Source organism: Rhinolophus sinicus, linkage group LG04 (assembly GCF_036562045.2).
Source record: "Rhinolophus sinicus isolate RSC01 linkage group LG04, ASM3656204v1, whole genome shotgun sequence".
NCBI classification, from domain to species: Eukaryota; Metazoa; Chordata; class Mammalia; order Chiroptera; family Rhinolophidae; genus Rhinolophus; species Rhinolophus sinicus.
In genome coordinates, this window is record NC_133754.1 from 86,274,666 (window position 1) to 86,295,268 (window position 20,603).

Genomic DNA, 20,603 nt, shown 5'->3' on the forward strand with positions numbered 1-20,603 from the left:
TACTAATCCTCACTTCAGATGTATTTATTTGGGTGTTTAAACTGTCCATTGAGTATTTAATTTGTCATGATAGTTGTATTTGGTTCTTTTTCAAGCCTGATTTTTCTTAAAACATTTTTGATTCCTTCTTTTATAGCTGTAATGATTTTAAGCATATTTTATAGTTTCTATCTGAAAGTCTTGGAGTTTAATCCTGCCCTGCCTGTATCTGCTGTGTCATGGTGAATCATATTTTAAATTTCATATTCTGAGTTTGTCTTTAACGGAGCATTATGAGAATACTATTGTGGAGCATGGGCTGTGGACATGTTCCATGGAATAGGCTTTTGTTTGCTTTTTCCATGTGTCTGTGGATATTTCAGCCCAGTTCCAATTTTTAAGTTAATTTCTTAGCATGAGTGTTCCCAGAACATGTATATAGTGTAGAGGCAAATCCAAGTGTAAACTACTATGTAGTACAGGTCCACAGTTACACATTCTTGGGGCAACTTTACCCTCCATCCCAAAACCCACTCAAGTGAGAGTAACTTTCCTTTCTTCATGGGTATTGGCGGGCAGCTAAAGTAATCTACTTTTCCTTTATTACTGGCCCTTGGGAATTTCCATTACTTTCTTGCAAGCTCAGAAAGGATGTTTGTTCTATTTTATTTAGAATTCAGTAGGTTTTGGAGAAATGAAGTGTGCCATGTTGCCAGAACCAGAAGTCTGTGGGAATTCATGTCCATGTATTTAAAAATAAATCATATGATGTGGAGTAATTTCGGTGTACCCTTTACATGCAATGGATTTTAGAATGTGAAATATTTAGGGATTAAAAATCAGTTTAATTACTTCATTTTTTTAAAACTTCCTGGAAACTATTCTTTTTAAATTTGCATTGGAAATTTATCGAGACCACGTTCATTGAATACCAAATCCTATATTGGAGTCTTGAAGACAGTGAGTATGGAATCATAGGCACAGAGGCTATTTGTGTATTTGTCTAAGCTCTTTTAGGAACAAATAACAGAAACTCAGCTCCAAATGGCTTAAGTAAAAAGGGATATTTATTGACTCAGATAGCCAAAATATCTTGGGGTTTATTGTTTAAGTACAGCTAGGTTGATATGCTTAGAAAATGTTATTAGAATCAGTCTCTTTTAATCTCTTGGGTCTACTTCTTTTTTTCTGTGTTGGCTTCATTCCCATTTGGATTCTCTCTTATGGTGACAAGATGTTTTCCAACAGCTCCAGTTAAAGAGAGCTTCTCTTTCGCAGCCTAGCAAATATTCTGGAATTGTGGCTTATTGGCCTGCATTGGGCAACACCTGTCCTTTTCTGACCAATCCAGGTGGCTGAGGAGTGATGTGCTTTAATTGGCCTGGTCCCTTGTGAAGTGAGTTCAGCTTGGGTCAAACCACATAGGCTGAGAATGGAGGAGAATTTTTCTCTGAGAGAAAAATCAGAGTGCTGTTATCAGAAGAGCTGGGAATAGAAGCTGGGTACACAAAGCACCACAAATACCCCCCATAACCTGGCTAATTGCTTATTTGTGTTTGCTGTTCATTTCAGGATAGCGTTGAGTTTAGAAACATCTGCAGTCATTTGGCTCTACAAATTGAAGGACAACAGTTTGACAGAGATTTGAATGCTGCCCACCAGTGTTTGAAGACAATAGTCAAGAAGCTGATTCAGTCACTTGCTAACCTTCCTTCCGATGCTCACGTAGTAGCCTGTGCTTCCTTGAGACAGATCTTACAGAATCTCCCAGACATATGAGTTTTCAAGACAATCAAAACCACAGCTTAGCACTGCTAAGAGAACTGGGGACTTGACCTTCCTAATTGAATCAGCAGACAATGAGTGTTTCTATTCTCACTAAGGAGGTACTTGATAACATATAGGGCAGTCTGACCAGTGAGTGGCGTCTGTACCTTTCAGAATTATAGCATGTTGGTGAAAAAAATTTTAAAACAGTACTTCACATTTTTAAATATGTTGATATATTTGCTGACTTTTTGATTGAAATATATTCTACTCTGTGGAACTGATTGGAGTCTATATGTGTATATATATTTATTAATTCATATTAAATGTTAGTTTTAATTGAATGATTCATGAATCTATATTCACATTAATGGAGGCCTATGAGGTTTAATATGGTAATATATATGATTAAAACTCCAGGGTTCTTAAAATTATCTTGAATAAATGGGATATTTGATAATTGATATGTTCTACTTACCGAGTACTTCATTTTTTGTTATGAAAATGATTTCTAGCTGTTGTAGGACTACATGTGTCAGTAATTATGAGTTCTAGTCCTGGCATTAATAACTTATTGTTGGGCAGGAGAAGAGCTGCTTCTAAGCCTTGTGCTTTCATATATTGATTTGTAAATTTAAAATGATAATGAACTATGAAGTACCAAGGATATATGATATATAAATACAAAGTACAGTGTTATTAAAGTCATGTGGAAACATCTAGCTCTTCTTACTGTTCCTAAATACTCCAGTTGAAGTAGGAAATTCTTGTGAAAGAAAAGGAGGGAGTAGATATACTGGCAGGTTTTCCTAAATATTTAGACATAGGAAAAGAGAGGGTAATGTTTTTTGCAACAATAATGTGCACATGCTCAGGAAAAACTAAATTTCCTGTTGTTTAATGATGACTGTGTTCAGAGCCAAAGTCAATTGAAATGCTACCTTTCCCTTAAAATTTTAGCATAAACGACATCAGATTCAGGAAAAAAAAGAGTATGATGTATATGTGCAGCTTGTTTTCTAAGGGAATTGTAAACTGGGTCTGTATGGTGATAGTATATCTGCAAAATAAAATGTTAATAGCAATCAAAGCCTTTTTAATCCCATGTAATCTAATGCTAGTTGCTTCTACATATTTTCTTCTAGAATCTGTGGATGAAAGAAGGTAAATATATTGCTTCTCTTTAGATGTAACTGACCATTTCCATAGAGGAGAATTAAATATATGAGACTGAATTCAAAATGAAAGATGAAAGGAGTGTGTGTGTGTGTGTGTGTATGTGTGTGTGTGTGTGTGTATAAGGGCCTGGTGGGCCAGAAAGGAAGAGCAAAGGAATAGTCTTTGGCTTTCAGTTTTCTTATTCTTAGAAAACTTTGCATTCTAGGAGTATCACTGTATTTTATAGTACAGTCTTTTCCCAGCGAAGTGATCCCAGGATTTTTCTCTAAAGACCTATCATTATTTGTAGGCTGTCTTCCCCTTTGTGATCAATAGCTCTCCCAATAAATATTAATATTAAGGTTTTTGTTTTACTCTTACCCCAAGAAATATTGAACAATTTTTAATCCATGCTTGTGCTTTCCCCCCACTTGCAATGTGTTTCCCATAGACCAGTTAAAACCTTATTCATCTTTTAAGACCTGATTTGCCCACCAACCCATCCATATAACCTCCTGGATCATCCTAGTAGGACACGGGCTGTTCTTTCTCTGAACTCACATAAAACACATTTTGTGCTACTGCACAGGAATTTATCATATACCATGGCTATTGGTATACCTGCTGTCAAGATCAGCTTGCTGAGGGCAGGGATCATTCTAGGCATCTTTGTGTATTGTATAGCAGCTACAGTTCTAAAAGTACTTTGATCCTACTAGAACTTTCATTGCCTCTATCATCTTTCACACTCCCCTTGCCAACTCTTACTTCTGTGGCTTACTTTCTCTGGTCAGTCTGTATAACATCTGGTTGTACATGCCACCAATTCCCTTTTCCTTTTTCCCTTTGGTGGAATGCTACAGGCAAAACTCCATTCCTGGTCAACCTGGTCAAGACCAACTCTGCTTACTCCATGTCTGCACATGAGTTTGTTTTGTTTTACTGATGAAGAAGACTTTATGTATTTTTTAATTTTTAAATTTCCTCTTTTTATTTAAGTATAGTTGGTATACAATATTATATTAGTTATATTAGTTTCAAGTGTACAATATAGTGATTCAACATGTTTATATCTTATAATGTGTTCACCCCGCTAATTCTAGTACTCATCTGTCACCGTGCAAACTTATCACAATATTATTGACTATATTCCCCTTCCCCTTTTTACTTATCACTCCACCCCTTCCCTCTGGTACCATCATCCCTTTGGTCTCTGTTTCTATGGGTCTGTTTTTGTTTTGTTTTGTTTGTTTGTTTTGTATTTTTTTAGGTTCCACATATAAGTGAAACCATATAGTATTTGTGTTTTCTCTGTCTGATTTATTTCACTTAGCATGATACCCTCCATGTTGTTGCAAATGGCAAGATTTCATTATTTTTTATTGCTCTGTAATATTCCATTGTATATATATATACCATATCTTCTTTATTAATTCATCCATCAGTGGACACCTACATTCTCTTCAACAAGTGACGTTGAGAAAACTGCACAGATACATGCAAAAAAAAAAAAAAAATGAAACTGGACCACTGTCTTACACCATATTCAAAAATAAACTCAAAATGGATTAAAGACTTAAATGTAAGACCCAAAACCATAAAACTCCTAGAAGAAAACATACATAGTAAACTATTTGGCATCACTCTGAGTAATATCTTTTTGGATATGGCCCCTGAAGCAAGGGAAACAAAAACAAAAAGAAACAAATGGGACTTCATCAAACTAAAATTTTCTGCACAGCACAGTGAAGGAAACTTTCAACAAAACAAAAAGATAGCCTACTCAATGCACATGAGTTTTGAATGTGGCTTAAGAATAAGACACAGCTGTACCAACCTCACTTCAATTCATGGTTTCCAATCTCAAGGGGCCCTTGTGCTATCCGTTAGTGCTACTTCATTTTTTAGACCCGCCTTGTCCAGTATGGTAGCCACTGGCCACATATAGCTACTGAGCACTTGAGTATGGCTAATCTGAATTGAGAAAACGCACACTAGCTTTTAAAAACTCAGTACTAAAAAAAAAAAAGAATGTAAAATACCTCAATAATTTTTTTATACTGATTACATGTTGAAATGATAATATTTTGAATATGTAGGGTTAAATAAATAAAACATATAACTAAAATCAACTTTACCTGATTATTTTTACCTTTTAACGTGGCTACTAGAAACTTTGGAGTTCCATGTGTGGCTTGCGTTGTAATTATATGGGGTATTACAGTCATAGAAAATTTACTAGGCAATTCAATGCTGTCCTTGACAATTCAGTCTCTGAGGGGCTATTCCATACCTCCAACTTGATTCTTCTCCCACCTCCACATTCTCAGCTGACAACCTGGCTTCTGATCGCAAATAAAAGCCATCAGAAGAGCATGCTCATCTTCACACTAGCAGACACACTCATATATCTGAGTTCCCTTTTGCTATAAGGAGGCCCTGCCCTGCTCCTGCTCCTACCTGAGGCTGGTTGAATACTCAGGCATTGGACCCTGTTCCCTCTCACTTACCTGAGGACTTCACTCATTCTCTTACCTGCATTATCATTTTTTGCCTCTCAATATGAGCAGTTCCATCAGCATGATATTATGTGATAGTATCTCCAATCTTTAAAAAACAATTCCTCCAACTAGTAGTCTATGTCTCTGTTCCATTGAAGAATAAAACTCATTGTACTTGTCTAAATTATTTACCTACAATTCCTTTTTAACAATTCCCTTTTGAACTTACTCCAAACAGATTTTGTACCCACAACTCCACCAACATTGCCCTTGTCAAGATCCCTAATGACTGCCCCACTGATACATTTAATGGCAAATTCTCAATCCTCATCTTACTTGATATATATCAGCAGCAGCTTTTGACACAATTGATTACTCTTTTCTTGTCTCACTTTCTTATTTTGGTTTCCAGGTCAGTAGACGTTCGTGGTTTTACTTCTTCTCTAATTTATTTCACAGACCTTTTTCCTGGTTTCTCCACATCCCCATGACTTCTTAATTTTGGGGTGCTTTATGCTCAGTCTTGGTCCTCTTCCCTGTCTACACTTACACCATGGTGATTTTAAATACCAGCTATTTACCACTGGTGCCCAGATATATGTCTTCTGCCATGAACTCCAGACTTCTGTAGCCAACTGACTATAGAATATCTCCACTTGAGTGTCTAAAAGTCATTTTAAATTTCAAAATGAGGTTCTTGATCCCCAAACCTGCTTCTCCCCCATCTTCTAAGTCTCATTTGGCTGTGGCTAATATCCTTGCAGTTATATAGCAAAAAATGTTGACGTCATCCTTGACTCCTCTAGTATATTCATCTATAGCCACTTAGCAGATCTTATTGGCTCAACCTTCAAAACGTGCCTCAAATTGGATCACTTGTTATTACTTCCATAGCTACTACCCTAGGCCTAGCCACTATTTTTTTCCTGCCTGGAATATTGCAGGACCTTCCCAAATGGTCACACTACTGCCCTCTCTTCATTATGTATTCTTCACACATCAGCCACAGTAATACACGTCAGACTAATTACTCCTCTACTCTAAACCCAGCATGGTTTCCCTTTTTACTTAGAATAAAAGCCAAATGCTATCTGTGACCTGCCTCCTATTATGCTTCTAACAACACTGTTTTTTTTGCTGCTCTCATCTCTTCAGACATGGCTAGTCTCAGGGCCTTTGCACTTGCTCTCCCCTCTACCTGAAAGGCTTTTCTCTCATCTACTTCAAGTACGTCTCTGCTCCAATGTCACCTTATTCAAGAGGCCTTCTCCAAACCCATTACTGAAAATAGCATTCCCTGTCACTTCCTTACCCTTTCTCCTTGCTGTTTTCTTTGTAAGGCCATCTTGTAATGACCTTAATTTATTTATGTGTTTATTAACTGTTGTAGTGGGGTGAATGGTGACCCCTAAGGGTCATGTCCATGTTCTCATCAATGGAATGTGTGAATATTACCATATGTGGCAAAAATAAATATGACCTTAGATGTTTACAGATATGATTGCATTAGGGTTATTGAGATGAAATGATTTGGGATTATCTGGGTGGACCCTAAATGCCATCACAAGTGTCCTTATAAGGAAGAGGTAAAGGAAGACAACAGAGCCAGAAGAGGAGGCAGCAATGTGACAGAGGCACAAGTTGGAGTAATGTGTCCACAGACAAGGAATGCTGACAGCAACCAGAAACTGGAAGAGGCAAGAAACAGCTTTCCCCCTCCAGCCTCCAGAAGGAAAGGTGCCCTGTTGATACCTGGATTTGGGACTTCTGGTCTCCAGAACTGTGAGAGAATACATTTCTGTTGTTTAAGCCACCTGTTTGTGATAATTGGTTACAGCAGCCATGAGAAACTACACACACCTGTTTTCCTTATTAGACTGTAAGCACCTTGGCCTTGTCGTCAGCTGTGTCCCCAGGACGGCAGCACTGCCCTGCACAGAGCCGCAGCTCCTTAGGTACTTGATGAATGAAGACTTACAAGTCATGTAGTTAGTCCTTGAAGCTTTTATTTTTAACCGAGGGATTTGATTCCTCTAGGAGTTGCCCAAGTCTTACAAACTTTGATAAATATCTAAACTCAAAGAAAAAAGTTGGACAATTTGAAGGGTTAAATTAATCAGCACATTTTGGTCAAATGTTGGGTTAAAAGCAATCATGTAGCTGTCATTCAATAAATAGTTAATAATCCTGGTGACCATCGTAACACAAATAGGGCCAGGGCAGGCCACTCGGAAGAGTGGTTATTTTTCTCTTCTCCCTTATCTCAAAGACTGAATACCTATACCTTTTTTAAAAGCATGTTTTAAATTTTATTATCGTGGGATGTTTTCTTCCACAGCCGTATTATCATTATCATCAACAACAATAATCTTAGTAAAAATTCCTACATGTTTATAGTTCCAGTATGTTTGGGGGGATTTGGTCATCTTGGGGTCAGGCCATGGTTTTTAATTTAAGACCATATAGTGTCCGGAGAAATGTGTGATACTTGTGTAAGGACATTTTGTGGATGTCTCTTCATCATGCTGAGAAAAAGTTGAGTCATTTGATATTACTTTGATGGAATTCCTTGGATATTTCACCCTCCCATTCCCCTGGACTCTTATGTTTGGATGCTCCATGACAATGATTTCTCAATGGTAGAAATACATTTGCTTATGGAATAAAAACAGGGGCCATGTGGGGAACTTTCTAAGCAGAGCTAAACAAACCAGTGACAAGGTAGTACCTGCACCCTCTCTCTTGTCCTTAGATGCACTCCTCGTTGCCTTCTCTTCTTTCTGGAAGCCTGAAAGCTCCTAGGTCACCTGCTCCTACAGCCTTTTAACTGTATGCCTTATACTTTTCAAAATACATTTTTATGCATTTTCTTTTGCCTCTTCAGAACCAGTTCTCTCTCCCCATTTAAATGCTCTTTTACTTTTTCTGACACAGTTTCTCCCCAAAGTGGGTTAGTTTCTTTGATTTAAATGAAAGCCTTTGGAAGGTAGGAAATCATACAGAACACAAGAGTGCAAGAATTAAATATTTCACATCTAAAAATTCCTTCCAAGAGTTGGCCCTGTTTTCCATTGTTCTTCGTGCTCTGGTACCAGATACTTAGGTAGTAAATCTATCTTAGAGGACTATAAATTCTGTGGATCCATGAGTTTCAAGACACATTTAATTTAGCAGAACTTCAAATAAGTATTTGTATAATCAGGGTATCCTCATTAGGGATCTCAGTGTTCCATTCTACAGCCAAAAAATTACCACAGTCCTGGTTTCACTTAGCTGTTGTAGCCCTGGTGTGTGTTACCAGAGAGCTTACCTTTGTCTGATGTGACTTGTTTACTGCCATGCTCAATAGAAGTGATATTTAAAGCAGAGCCATAGTTAATAAATTTCTCTTCTTGTAGACAAGCTCACATCTGCTCCATGATTACTGTCCTAAGTCAAGAGATACTTTCAAGGTTGGCAGAAATCTTTTCCAACACAGAATTAGCACTAATTCGTTCCTCTTGTCTTGTTGAAGACTTTGATAATAATCATGGTTTCATTTTCTTTTCCCTTAAAAAAGCATTAGGAAATGTCTGTGGAGCGTAAAGGGTATCTGGTGGAAAAAGAAATTCACAGTGATCCTAGAAATAAGTTGCAGAAAACAGTGTTGGCTTAAGTCGCTGCAAAGAGAAGAGAGGCGGTTTTACAAGCCCCTCGCCCCTTCCTTCCTGTGTCACTCTAGCTTTGAATGCAGCTTAGGAGCACAGGAGTACAGCGCAAGCTTGGAACACTCTGGTGTGTGTGTGTGTGTGTGTGTGTGTGTGTGTGTGTGTGTGTGTGTGGTGTGTGTGAGAGTTCCTGTATCGATAAACATGTGATTTCCAGGTGTCTCCTCTCACTTTCTCCACCCATTTCAGTAGACTGTAATATGAGTTGCAAAGATCTTTGAATGAAGAGATTTGTCTGTTAACAATGGCTACCACCAAAGATAAGAAATTCAAGAATGACATGAAGTTCTAAGCAGCAATTACATACCTAACATGTTCCCAAAATTGAGTCCTGACTAATTATTACATCATAATTTCCCAGAGGTATTTTAGCTACAGGCTTTAAAAACTGTTCATTATGAATAAAATGAGTCAGTCCATGGGAAAATGAGGGTGGCCCTTAACAAATCAGTATCACTAAGGAAGAGTAGAGCTTGCCAAAAAAATAAGTCAGGCACTTTTATATTTATCCAGAAAACTCTTTATCTATGCATTATTTATTTTTTAACCTTTCATTTTGAAGTAATTACTGATTCAGGTTATTCAAAGATTACAGATTCATAGGAAATTGCAAAATATAGTACCTGGGGTCTTGTGAACTCTTCACCCAGCTTTTCCCAATGATGACATCTTATATGGCTGTAGTACAACAGCAAAACCAGGAAACTGACATTAGTACAATAATGCTAACTAGATTACAGATCTTATTCAGTTTTCATCAGTTTTTACATGTACGTGTGTGTGTGTGTGCATGTATAGTTCTATGCAGTTTGAGTTCATGTACAGATTTTTGTAACCACCACCACAGTCAAAATACAGAACTGTTCTATCACTCTAAGTAACTCCCAGTGCTGCCCTTTTATAGTTGAATCCACACCACACCCATTAATATCCCTGTCACCTGGCAATGACTAATCTGGTCTCCATCTCTAGTTTTGTTATGCACGAATCTTATATAAATGAATTCATACAGAATGTAACCTTTTAAGATTGGCTTTTTTTCCCCACTAAGCATGATACCCTTGAGATCCATCCAAGATATTGCATGTATTAATAGTTTCTTTACATTTTTGAGCAATATTCTACCATGTACTTATTTTTAAAATCTACTTTTACCACACTACATTCCAAAAATGGGATTTGGGGGTGCTCACCAAAATAGCTACAGTACAGCAAGATAAAAATAGTTTAAGTCAGAAGATCAGAATCAGGTCCAAAAAAAAAAAAAGAAAAAAGAAAAAAATTAATATGAAGACAGGATTAAAATGAACATACAAAATACTTGTAAATAGTTGCTAGAAAATTTGTCTTTCAGCTTCCTGGTGATTATTACAAAGAGAGAAAAACAGCCAGTAATGCAGCTCACATAGTCCTAAGACGTAGGTAAACAAGTTTCTAAAGGGCAGGTAGCCACTTCCAGCGCTAGAGCTAGAAGGAGAGTCTTCCTGGAGGTCTATCAGGAGATGGTGGCCAGTTACCAATTCAGAAATAAACTGAGACTCCATGAACGAATGAGTGTTAGTAGCACAAGGAATTTTGTTGTACAGTTCTAGATTCTGATCATCTACCTTCCTCACTCTGCTACCTTAGGACAATAAGGATATAAACATTCTGTTCTATGTCCAGAGACACTTGTTCATGTGGTTGGATATGAATAGGTGAACAGAAGGGCAGAGGTATGTGAACTGAAAAGCCATTTTGTTTTATTTTGAAGCCCAGTGAGTTAGTTCTTTGCCTCACCTGGAGGTGCAAAATGGAGGTCTATGGGCCCAACGAGGATTTGGACATGTTTTATGGGGCCCAAAGAGGGTGATTTTGTCATCCACATTTAAACACTGAGAGAGTTCACATAACCTGGACTTCCAATTTCTCTTGAAAGGTTAAGGTGGAAACAGGACCTGCACACTTACCTCTCCCCCATATCCTGCTTCTGAGACGGTGCTTGCAGTCTCCTGGTGTTCAGTAGCTGCTGCCTCCTTCAGAGTGGACACGTGTTTTCCGTCTTCTCATGGTCATACCTCAGCCTGCTTCTCTCACGTAATTTACGGGGCTGCCCCAGAGTTTGCTGCCCCTTTTCTAGACGGTTTTGGGGGTTCATCTTGGGTTTCTGGGGCCATGTTATGGGCATTGTATGCTATGGGTCCTTGATTGGGTTGGCAGACTGCGGTTATTTGCTCAGCCTTACTGTGTGTCACCCAAGGAGTCTAGTGACAACAGGGCTGAGATTCTCATAGAACAATCAATAAAGGCCTGCAAACTGTGCTTCTGTTACATAACAATGTTTTCTGGCTAATTTGAAGCAGATTCAATCTTCCCTTTTATAAATAAAAAAAATCCTCCATGTATTCACTTGTTATTCGCCTTGTTCCAGAAATTGTGTGTAGATTATAAACATCTCATTTAATTATCATTGAAAAACATACAAAAGTATTATTATTATTCCCATTTTATAGATGAGGAAAGTGAGGCTTAGAGAGATGAAGGAACTCACCCAAAATAAAGAAAGTAATATTGAAACCAAGATACAAAACTTTGCCTGCCTGGTTCCAATGCTTGTGATCTTCCTACTATGTCACTTTGTTTTGGCCCGTATGGCTTGTTGGTGGCTTTTCTCCCTTCTTCACAAGCGAGTGTGGGAGAGACAGTATGCTTTCTTTTCTCTCTGAAGTGAAGAGAGAACCAGGGAATCAAAGTAGAAAGTAGCCTGTGTCAGGGGTCAGCAAACCTGAGTTCTATCTCTGACTCAAGGGCTAACTAATAGTGTGACGCAGATATGTCACTTGGCATCTTGTTTTCCATCTGCTTGTCTGATAAGGAGATAATAATCTCTGCATTCTAGATCCCACCATCACCTAGCATGGATCAGCTGAGACAAGAAGTACAAAAAGACTTTGAAAAGTTTTGAATTCTTTATATATTCTAGGTATAATTGTGTTTATTATTATTAGTTGTTGTAGAAATAACATAATTTTAGGAATAAATAAACAACATATCAATACATATTAATTTATATGAATAAATAAATAACATCATTTATATGACTAAATTAAAACTCAATTTAGTCACAGGACCTGTATTAGTTCTCCCCAAAATATGAGTGGATGGATGGATGGATGGATGGATGGATGGATGGATGGATTGAATGGATGCATAGTCTGGGTTGCTTACTGCTCCATTAACATCGGTCCTGGCTTCTTTTAGGTTGAGACTAGATTGGGTTGTAGAGGAGAGCTAAGGACTCATGGATTCAACTTCTGTTTCACTTTCTTGTTTTCAAAATTAATTTCCTCAACAAAAGAGTTTTGTAAAACCTATTCAATGTTCATATCTGGAAATTCTGCTAAGTCAGTAAGCAATATGTAACAAAAATGACTACCATAAAAATCATCATCAAAATCCTTAAAGTGAAATCAGTCTCTTACTTTGGTATGATAGAATGAATTTCCACACATGGATTCCTGTCCCAAACCCACAAGATGAATATCACGAGTTAAATATTTCCAAGTGAGGCTCTGTTCTTTTAAGTGATTTCCCACATTTTTACTTCACAAGAGACCCCTTAAAATATTATACTAGTGACAATGACCTCGCTCAGATAGATGCAGAGCCAGCCTTTTCCATTTCAAATGCATTTTTCTGGAGTTTAAACTAGACTGTAAAATATTGCTTATTTGATCTCCTACCAGGTGTAGCTTATGGTAATACTTTGCTAATATAAAATTTTTCCATGTTGAGTTCAATCCAATTTAAAAAATACATATTGCTCAAAATGCCATTGTTTTGTGTTTTCTTTTTTGTTATTCTGGACATGAAATATAGAAGTGCCGGCTCTTTACTATAAATGGCTGTTTATTTCAAAGGTCAAAACAACGCATTTGCTATTTCATTTTAAAATAGATAAGAATGCCTTTATAGAAAGAAATATCTCCTAGAAATTCTATATCAATCTAATTAGAGGTAAATTTGGTATACTTTGTATAAAATAAATATGCTGTGGAAAATAAATAGAACTTATCTAAAATAATATGTCTTCTACAATGGCTGCCCTAACACACAGCACTTGTTTATTTTACCATATAATTCTAGTGATTACAATATAATCATCACTTTAATATTTAAACCAAGACCGCCATAGTTTATATTAAACTGTTTATATATTGGATATAAAAAAGTTGTAAAGAAATTATGGAGACTTTTGAGTTATTCAATGTAGGGTATTTAAACTTCTAGTTAACCTTCTTCCCAAGGCTCACAGCATTTTTGATAAAACTCTGCTGCATCAATATACGTGTGTATTTCCCATGACATAGCTGCTATAGCACCACACTGAAGAGTTCTGATATCTGTAGATTACTCAGAAAAATAGAATTTTAGTCCCTTATCTTTTCAGAGCATTTCATTTTTCACAGGCAACAAGTCAAATCAAACTTTAAACATGTTTTAATTTTAAGACTTTTTTCCCATTCATTCTGTAGCTCTTGCTATGTTTATGTCAAGATATTTCTCCATTACTTCAAATATCTATCTACTTATCTACAAACTAGATTTATACATACAAAACTATATATAACTATTCACATATATCAACAAGTTACTCCCTGAATCCCCAGCGTGATTAACTGAAAAGCATTTGTTCTTAGTCAGTAGACTAAAATGTGCCTTTCTATGGACATGGCTGATGGTATCAGTCCGTGCTAGATCTGAGGACCATCATCATTGCTTTTCTTGTGCTTAGTTAGGAGTTAACTGTTTATTTTGCCACGGCCTTTCTTGCTGTTTACCCTACATCTCTATGTATAGACTGAAACTCATCTTTGAAAACGTTAACCTCATGTACACACCCCAATAGACTTTCTATAGCCTTAGCATAGAGTCAGCAGCTGCAAGGCCTGGAAGCTGCCGTAAATCATCCTCCCCCATGGTTTTACAAGGAGCTTCTTACCTCAGGTGGGAATGGCCAAGCCTGCAGGAGTACCTCAGGTCTGGGTTCCAGCACCCATTCTTCCATACCCTTCTCCACATCATTGGGTCAGCTTATGTATTTATTTATGTATTTATTTATGTATTTATTTATTTATTTATTTATTTATTTATTTATTTCAATTTTCAAATAGCATTTCTATTGCGAACAAGGTTCTGCTGCTGAAAAGTAAAACAAAAACAAACAAACAAACAAACAAATACTGTAAATAAACGAATAAAAACAAAAAACACTTAGAAATACCAACCTTCTTCATCTTACAGATTTTTAAATATGAGGCTAGAGAACTAGGGTGACTATTCCAAAATCACAGGGACTGATCCAATTCTCCTGACTCCGGATCCTGCCTTCCCTCTGCCAGGCCTTAAAACTACAACACATCGGATTGTTGGGGAAGCTAGTCTTTCCCTAACCAGCTCTGCATTCCTAGGCCATGTGGCTAGGAGTGGATGGCCTGGTGATAGGTGGGAAGAAAGCATTAATGCTAACCCTATTGTATGGGTTCATTTGTTCCCTGGGCCTAACCAGAAGTCCTTGCCAGGAACTTTGTTCAGGTGAGCAGATTTCCCTCTCAGAAATGCCAATCATTATAATTCTTTCTGGGACACAAGGTTCTAGTCAATTACTGTATTTCTGTTAAACAGATAGGAGGGAAGAAAACAGTAAAGGAGACAGCTCACGAGGCTCCCCTCTAAAGTCTTGAGTCCCTGGAGGCCTGATGACTACGTTTAAGAGCTGCTTCTGCACATTCTTCCTCCTCACCCCTCTCTGGTTACTTTCCTTTCTAATCGCATTCTTGGGGTCCTTAGCATTCAGTTTCTACCTACACTCTTCCAACCTGCCTTTCCTTTTCCTGTTTAGATGCTCCTCATAAAAGACCAAAAGTGTGGAGTTTGTCTATTTGAGTCTGAGCAACAAGTTTCTGGGGCCCTTAGAAACAAAAGCAGGGCTCTCCCTGGCAGGTGCTTCCAGCAGCCACATACATGTGCACACACACACACACACACACACACACACACACACAAAACCTTCCTGCAGGAAACTGCCAGGAAGTCTGTGTGTTTCACAAGTGATACAAGTTGTCATGAAAATGTTCAAAATCCTTTTTACAGTAACACTACTTTTAAAAATTAATTTCTAGGGTCAAGGTCATTAGAAAGAAAACGTCACTAAGCTCTTTGAAATTCCACTGGATGTTAAAGATTTAAGACTCTTGGGATGTTTAATATAAATGTGCCAAACTTTTAAATAAACCAAAACATTCACAATAGTTGAATCTTCCCCCCGTCCCCGCCGCCAAGGTCCCTTTAAAACACTTATAGATTGCTGAGATATAGATAATGATGTATGACTAGGAAAGGGCTATGCATGGACGGCATGCAACAAAAACAGTTCCTTTTCTACAGCCCTTGGCACCAGGACTTCTCTGTGAACTTTTCCCTAATGTAGTGATTTCCAAATGCCAGTCCATGGACGAAGGCCAGTTGTTGACATAATCTTCTTTATAGAACTTCAATAGTGAAATGAGAAGGACTGGGAAAATAGAGTGCGTTTGCTTGTATCGCCAAATATATTCAGTGGAAGGCTCTGTCCTTTATTTTGAGATTTTTATTTTTACCTTTTTCTTTTGGTATTAAAATGTTCATTTCTTATAGAAAGTGAGGACAATAGTGGATGATAGAAATATTGTTTTGTTATAAAATTGAAAGATGGAATCTCTGTATTGGTATTAAAACCAATTTTTAAAAATGGGATCAATTCCCAGTTTCCCAGGTAATTCCACATGTCAAGAAGCTTGCCTACTTCCTTGATTGTCCCCAAGCCTGTAAATGAAACAACTTTGATGGACAATCAGATAAAGCTCGGCAACTTTTCCTCACCAACCACCAGCCCCACAAGAGATATTAATCACTGTAGTTTTTACCTTGTACCTAATATTTTAAAAGTAAAACCTAGAAATTCAATTTTAAAATTAAAACCATGAAATTTAGAGTCTGGAAAACATTGCTCTAAGGCTGGGTCCAATCCAAGAACAAGAGCGAATGCCTACAACCACTGAAATTCTTAAGAGAATTTGGTGTTTCTCTCTCTCTCTCTCTCTCTCTCTCTCTCACTTCTTGTCTTCCAGAAAGTATAAAGAATGGGGATGGTGAAGGATCCATCACCCTACTTGTCTCTCTTTTCCCAACACCCATAGAAACATAGGTCCTCTTGAAATGTGAAACAGAAAATGGGTAACAGGAAAGTGCTGCCCCAAGCATTATGAGAAGGCGGCTTCAATGGTTGATCTGTTTCTTGTGCTGGCTGGCTTAAAATATCACGAAGGGTGACACTGTGTCACAGATTTCCCAGTGTCTACTTTTCCCTGACAAATACTATACATTTTCTTCTGTGAACAAACATTGTTTGTGCAACTGTTGATTTCATAAATGAAAATTGACTCTCTATCCCAATGTAACTGCTTCAAAGGCACTTAAGGAGAGCTTTCACCTGATGGCTGGGGAGGAATTTTCAAGTAAAATCATGCAAGTAGGAACACTCACTGTGCATTAGATCCACCAACAAGAAAGAAAAAAATTGGCCTAGTTAAGTGTTTCCATCTTGGTTTACAGGCTTCATCAAAGTGGCTTCTCCCTGGGCCTTAATGGCATTTACTTAGAGACTGAAAGTAAAAGAGATATGGGCTGACGCAGCAGAGATCTAGAACAAACTCTCAGAAAGTTCCAGCCCCATGGGCAGTTGAAGTCCCACTCCTCTGAGACCAGCGGAGATAATTTCTTACTTCATTTACCTAGCCAGATGATAGGTTGACTGATGGGGTCATTATGTCCAGCTCAGAGTAATTTTAGAATGAAAATTATGCAATAGGTTAGACCACAACTCAATTTGTGTCACCCCAAATGCATACAATGTTCCTAATATGATTGCTTTGGGCTAAGACTGAAAGAAATGTTCAGTCCCGAAGTGGCCATATTTTCTGAAATAGATTGAATGAAACCTCCCTTGTTTTTTCAACCTAAACACATGGAAATGAATTTCTAGGTTATACTTTTAAAATATTAGGTACAAGGTAAAAACTACAGTGATTAATATCTCTTGTGGGGCTGGTGGTTGGTGAGGAAAAGTTGCCAAACTTTATCTGATTGTCCATCAAGTTGCTGTTATCATTCACAGGCTTGGGGAGAGTCAAGTAAGCAGACAAGCTTCTTGACATGTAGAATTACCTGGGAAACTGGGAATTGATCCCATTTTTTTAAATGTCCTCAGCACAGAGATTTTTGCTTAAGGGCCTTCTAATTTCCAATGCATCCCAGGGCGCTAGTATAGTAGTTTCTATTTGTGGTGTTTTTATTCCCCTTGTTATTCCTATTGATTTTTCAATTTTTTTCCTTTTGACATGAAGAAATAATTTTAATGTCATGATTTTATAGAAAAGTTCAGTTTGCGAGAATATCAGCAATTTCTTATTTGAATACGTTTTCTATTCCCAATAGCTAGAGCTTAACTTTTGACTCCTAAAGCCAATTTGTAAATCTGTCATGCTTTTCACTCTGACCCACCCCAAGTTGACTACCCTTCCTGGAGTTCTTATCTCATTTTTTTGGCACCCTTAGCTACTCAATAATAAGAGAACAGAAGAAAACTTTTAGTCAGAGAGTCTCCTTCCCATCCATTCATTCATCCATTCACTCTACACATGTATATTGGGTTCCTACTCTGTGCCAGACATTGCTTTGGGTACTGCAGATACAGTCATGTACAAGACAGATGCAGAACTCTGACCTCACAGTAATTACATTCAAGTACATTTCCTACCAAAACACTCTCTCCTTTCATGGACCACACCCTCAACCTCGTAAAAATGTATATATTTTAAAATATGCATAATGTATTTTGATATATATTTGCGTCAATAAAGACATAAAATGGATGTTCTCATAAAAATGGCCCAGTTCCTTTCAGTGGTCCCAGAGACTCATTGAACAGAAGTGGACATGGTGCACAATTTGATATGGTTTGGTAGTGCTGTGGTCCCATCAGAGAAGATTAGATGCTTATGAGCTACTTCTTTTGGATTTAGATGAGCAATGTGCAGTCAAAAATCTCCATTCCCAGCAAGTCTTCTTGCCTTGGTGCACATTGAGAACTGGCTGACTGGCTGAGGCATTCAGCCTAAGATGAGAAAAACGCTTTTCTGTGTTTCTGATAAAAGCGTTATTCGCTGTGTGATCCTGTCTTCTGTATCTGTTGTATTCCTAAGAAGTCTACAAAGTTTAATGACTCACAGTTTGAATTCTAGTCATATAGATTCCTCCCATTCAGTGGAAAATCTTCAGTGGAGGTCAGCAGTTACCTTCTCATGGCTATGACTAGCCTATACACATGGTGATTCTTTTTCATAGACAGAAAGTCCCTTCTGTCAGGCATTATCTCCTTTGGGAAGGCTTCCTTGACTTCCTCAGTCTGGGCTAGATGGTGTTTTCTCTTTATGATAATACTTGCCACCCACTCGTCCCTCTCAAACTGGAGAATAGGGCCCAAGCTGTTCTTGTAAGTATATTGTGAGAAGGCCCTCTATTGAAACATATTTTTCCCTCTCCTTCTTACTTTAGCCCTTCAAAGTTCCATTAAAGAAAAATTCTTATGTTTTCAAGATGACTCTGACTTCAACATTCCCCAATTAAAATGCCAGTACTCTTGAAATGAAAAATTAATTTGTCAGTGAGGAGGAAAGTGATTTTGGCTTATAAAAGGCCCAAAGGTGTTAATATCAATTGACTGGAGAAAGTTAGAGGCTGAAATAACCCACTTTTTCATAAAAAGAAAGAAACAAAACACTCCTGCTGCAGAAGCATGGCCATAACCCTGTGTTGCAGAAGCCTTTTAAAAATAGCTAATTTAGGGAAAACTTGCCTTATTCCAACGTGATTAATCAAAAAGGTTGTATAAAAAGATGTGAAAAAAGAGGGAAAAAAAAGGAGAAAAGAAAGAAGAAAACAAAGTGGTCATCAAGAAATATTCACCAGAAAAATGTCTAATGAGCTGGATAAAAATTGTGAACAAACGTATTCCTAAATTATAAGAATGAGTGAGTAAATCACCTACATTCAATTTCACAGAAACCAATGACAAAACAACAGAAGTAGACTAAACATGTGCTGGCAGAATTAAGAGAAGGTACAAAAAAAATCATAGAAAGAAAGGTCAAAGTGCATCTTGGAAACTACACAAAGATTGGACATTGCTGAAAGCACAGCTAGGGATGTGGAAGACAGGATGGGAGAAAAGAGAGTATAAAGAACACATGGACAAAAAAGCTTAAAAGGATTATATGATAGACATGGAATATAGAAGGTTGGACAATTAAGTTCACGAACTCATCCTAGAATAAGTGCTACATACCTCATTGCTGAATATCACTATGGTCACTTCCAAAAGTCCCTTGGGAAGCTATGCACGGACACCAGTGCCTAGTCCACCCTTCAAAGCAATTTTGGAACTCTTTCTGGAATGGCCATCAGAGCTGTCATTATATTACCCTTGATGTCCTGAATGTCATCAAAATGTCTTCCTTTCAATATTTCTTTTATCTTCCGGTAAAGAAAGAAGTCACTGGGGGCCAGATCAGGTGAGTAGGGATGGTGTTCCAATACAGTTATTTGTTTACTGGCTAAAAACTCCCTCACAGACAGTGCCCGTGAGCTGGTGCATTGTCGTGATGCAAGAGCCATGAATTGTTGACAAAAAGTTCAGGTCATCTAACTTTTTCACACAGCCTTTTCAGCACTTCCAAATAGTAAACTTGGTTAACTGTTTGTACAGTTGGTACAAATTCATAATGAATAATCCCTCTGATATCAAAAAGGTTAGCAACATCATTGCGACAAGTTCGTGAACTTAACTTTCCAAACTCGTATCCAAAATAAATTAAATGTATACATAATCGGTGCTCCTGAATAAGAAAATCAAAATAATAAGCTATCACTCTAGGACTATTACACAAAAACAATCAATATAAAACATTATTAAACAAAATCCAGCAGCACATTAAAAAACTAACACACCATGACCAAGTGTGATTTATTCCAGAAATGCAAGAATGGTTTAATATTAGGAAATCTATTAATTTATTTTCATCATGTTAATAGATTCAAAGTCATGTTGCTAGATGCTGAGAGGCACTTGATAAAACCCAACATCCATTTTTATTTATTTTTATAACCCTATCAATAAGATGCTAATAGATATTTCCTCAACATAATTAAATATATTTATATCAATTTAAAAGCTAACATCATGTTTAATGCACAAATTCAGAACTATTTTTATTAAAGTCAGGATCAAGACAAAAATATCTACTATCACCACTGTTATTAAATATTGATCTAGAGATCCTGGCCAATTCAATTATTCAAGAAATGAAATGTATACAATTTAGAAAATGAAGAGAAATGGTACTTGGTTGTAGAT

General features: G+C 37.3%; 1 protein-coding gene across 5 annotated transcripts in view; it reads left to right on the forward strand.

Annotated features, from left to right (window-relative positions):
- The window catches only part of DLEU7 (deleted in lymphocytic leukemia 7), a 118,849-nt gene that overhangs the window by 24,810 nt on the left and 73,436 nt on the right, over positions 1–20,603 (forward strand). Inside the window, exon 3 of one of the 5 annotated variants that reach the window (XR_012495568.1) lies at positions 1,552–1,683. The exons of 3 other annotated variants lie outside the window; for them this stretch is intronic. Coding sequence is in view for 1 of the 2 variants with exons in the window: in XM_019752153.2 (XP_019607712.1) it covers positions 1,552–1,758 (207 nt within the window). In the remaining variant the exon portion in view is untranslated. Of the gene's footprint in view, positions 1–1,551; positions 4,775–20,603 lie in introns of those variants that run through there. One more of the 5 variants, XM_019752153.2, reaches the window with a different exon arrangement.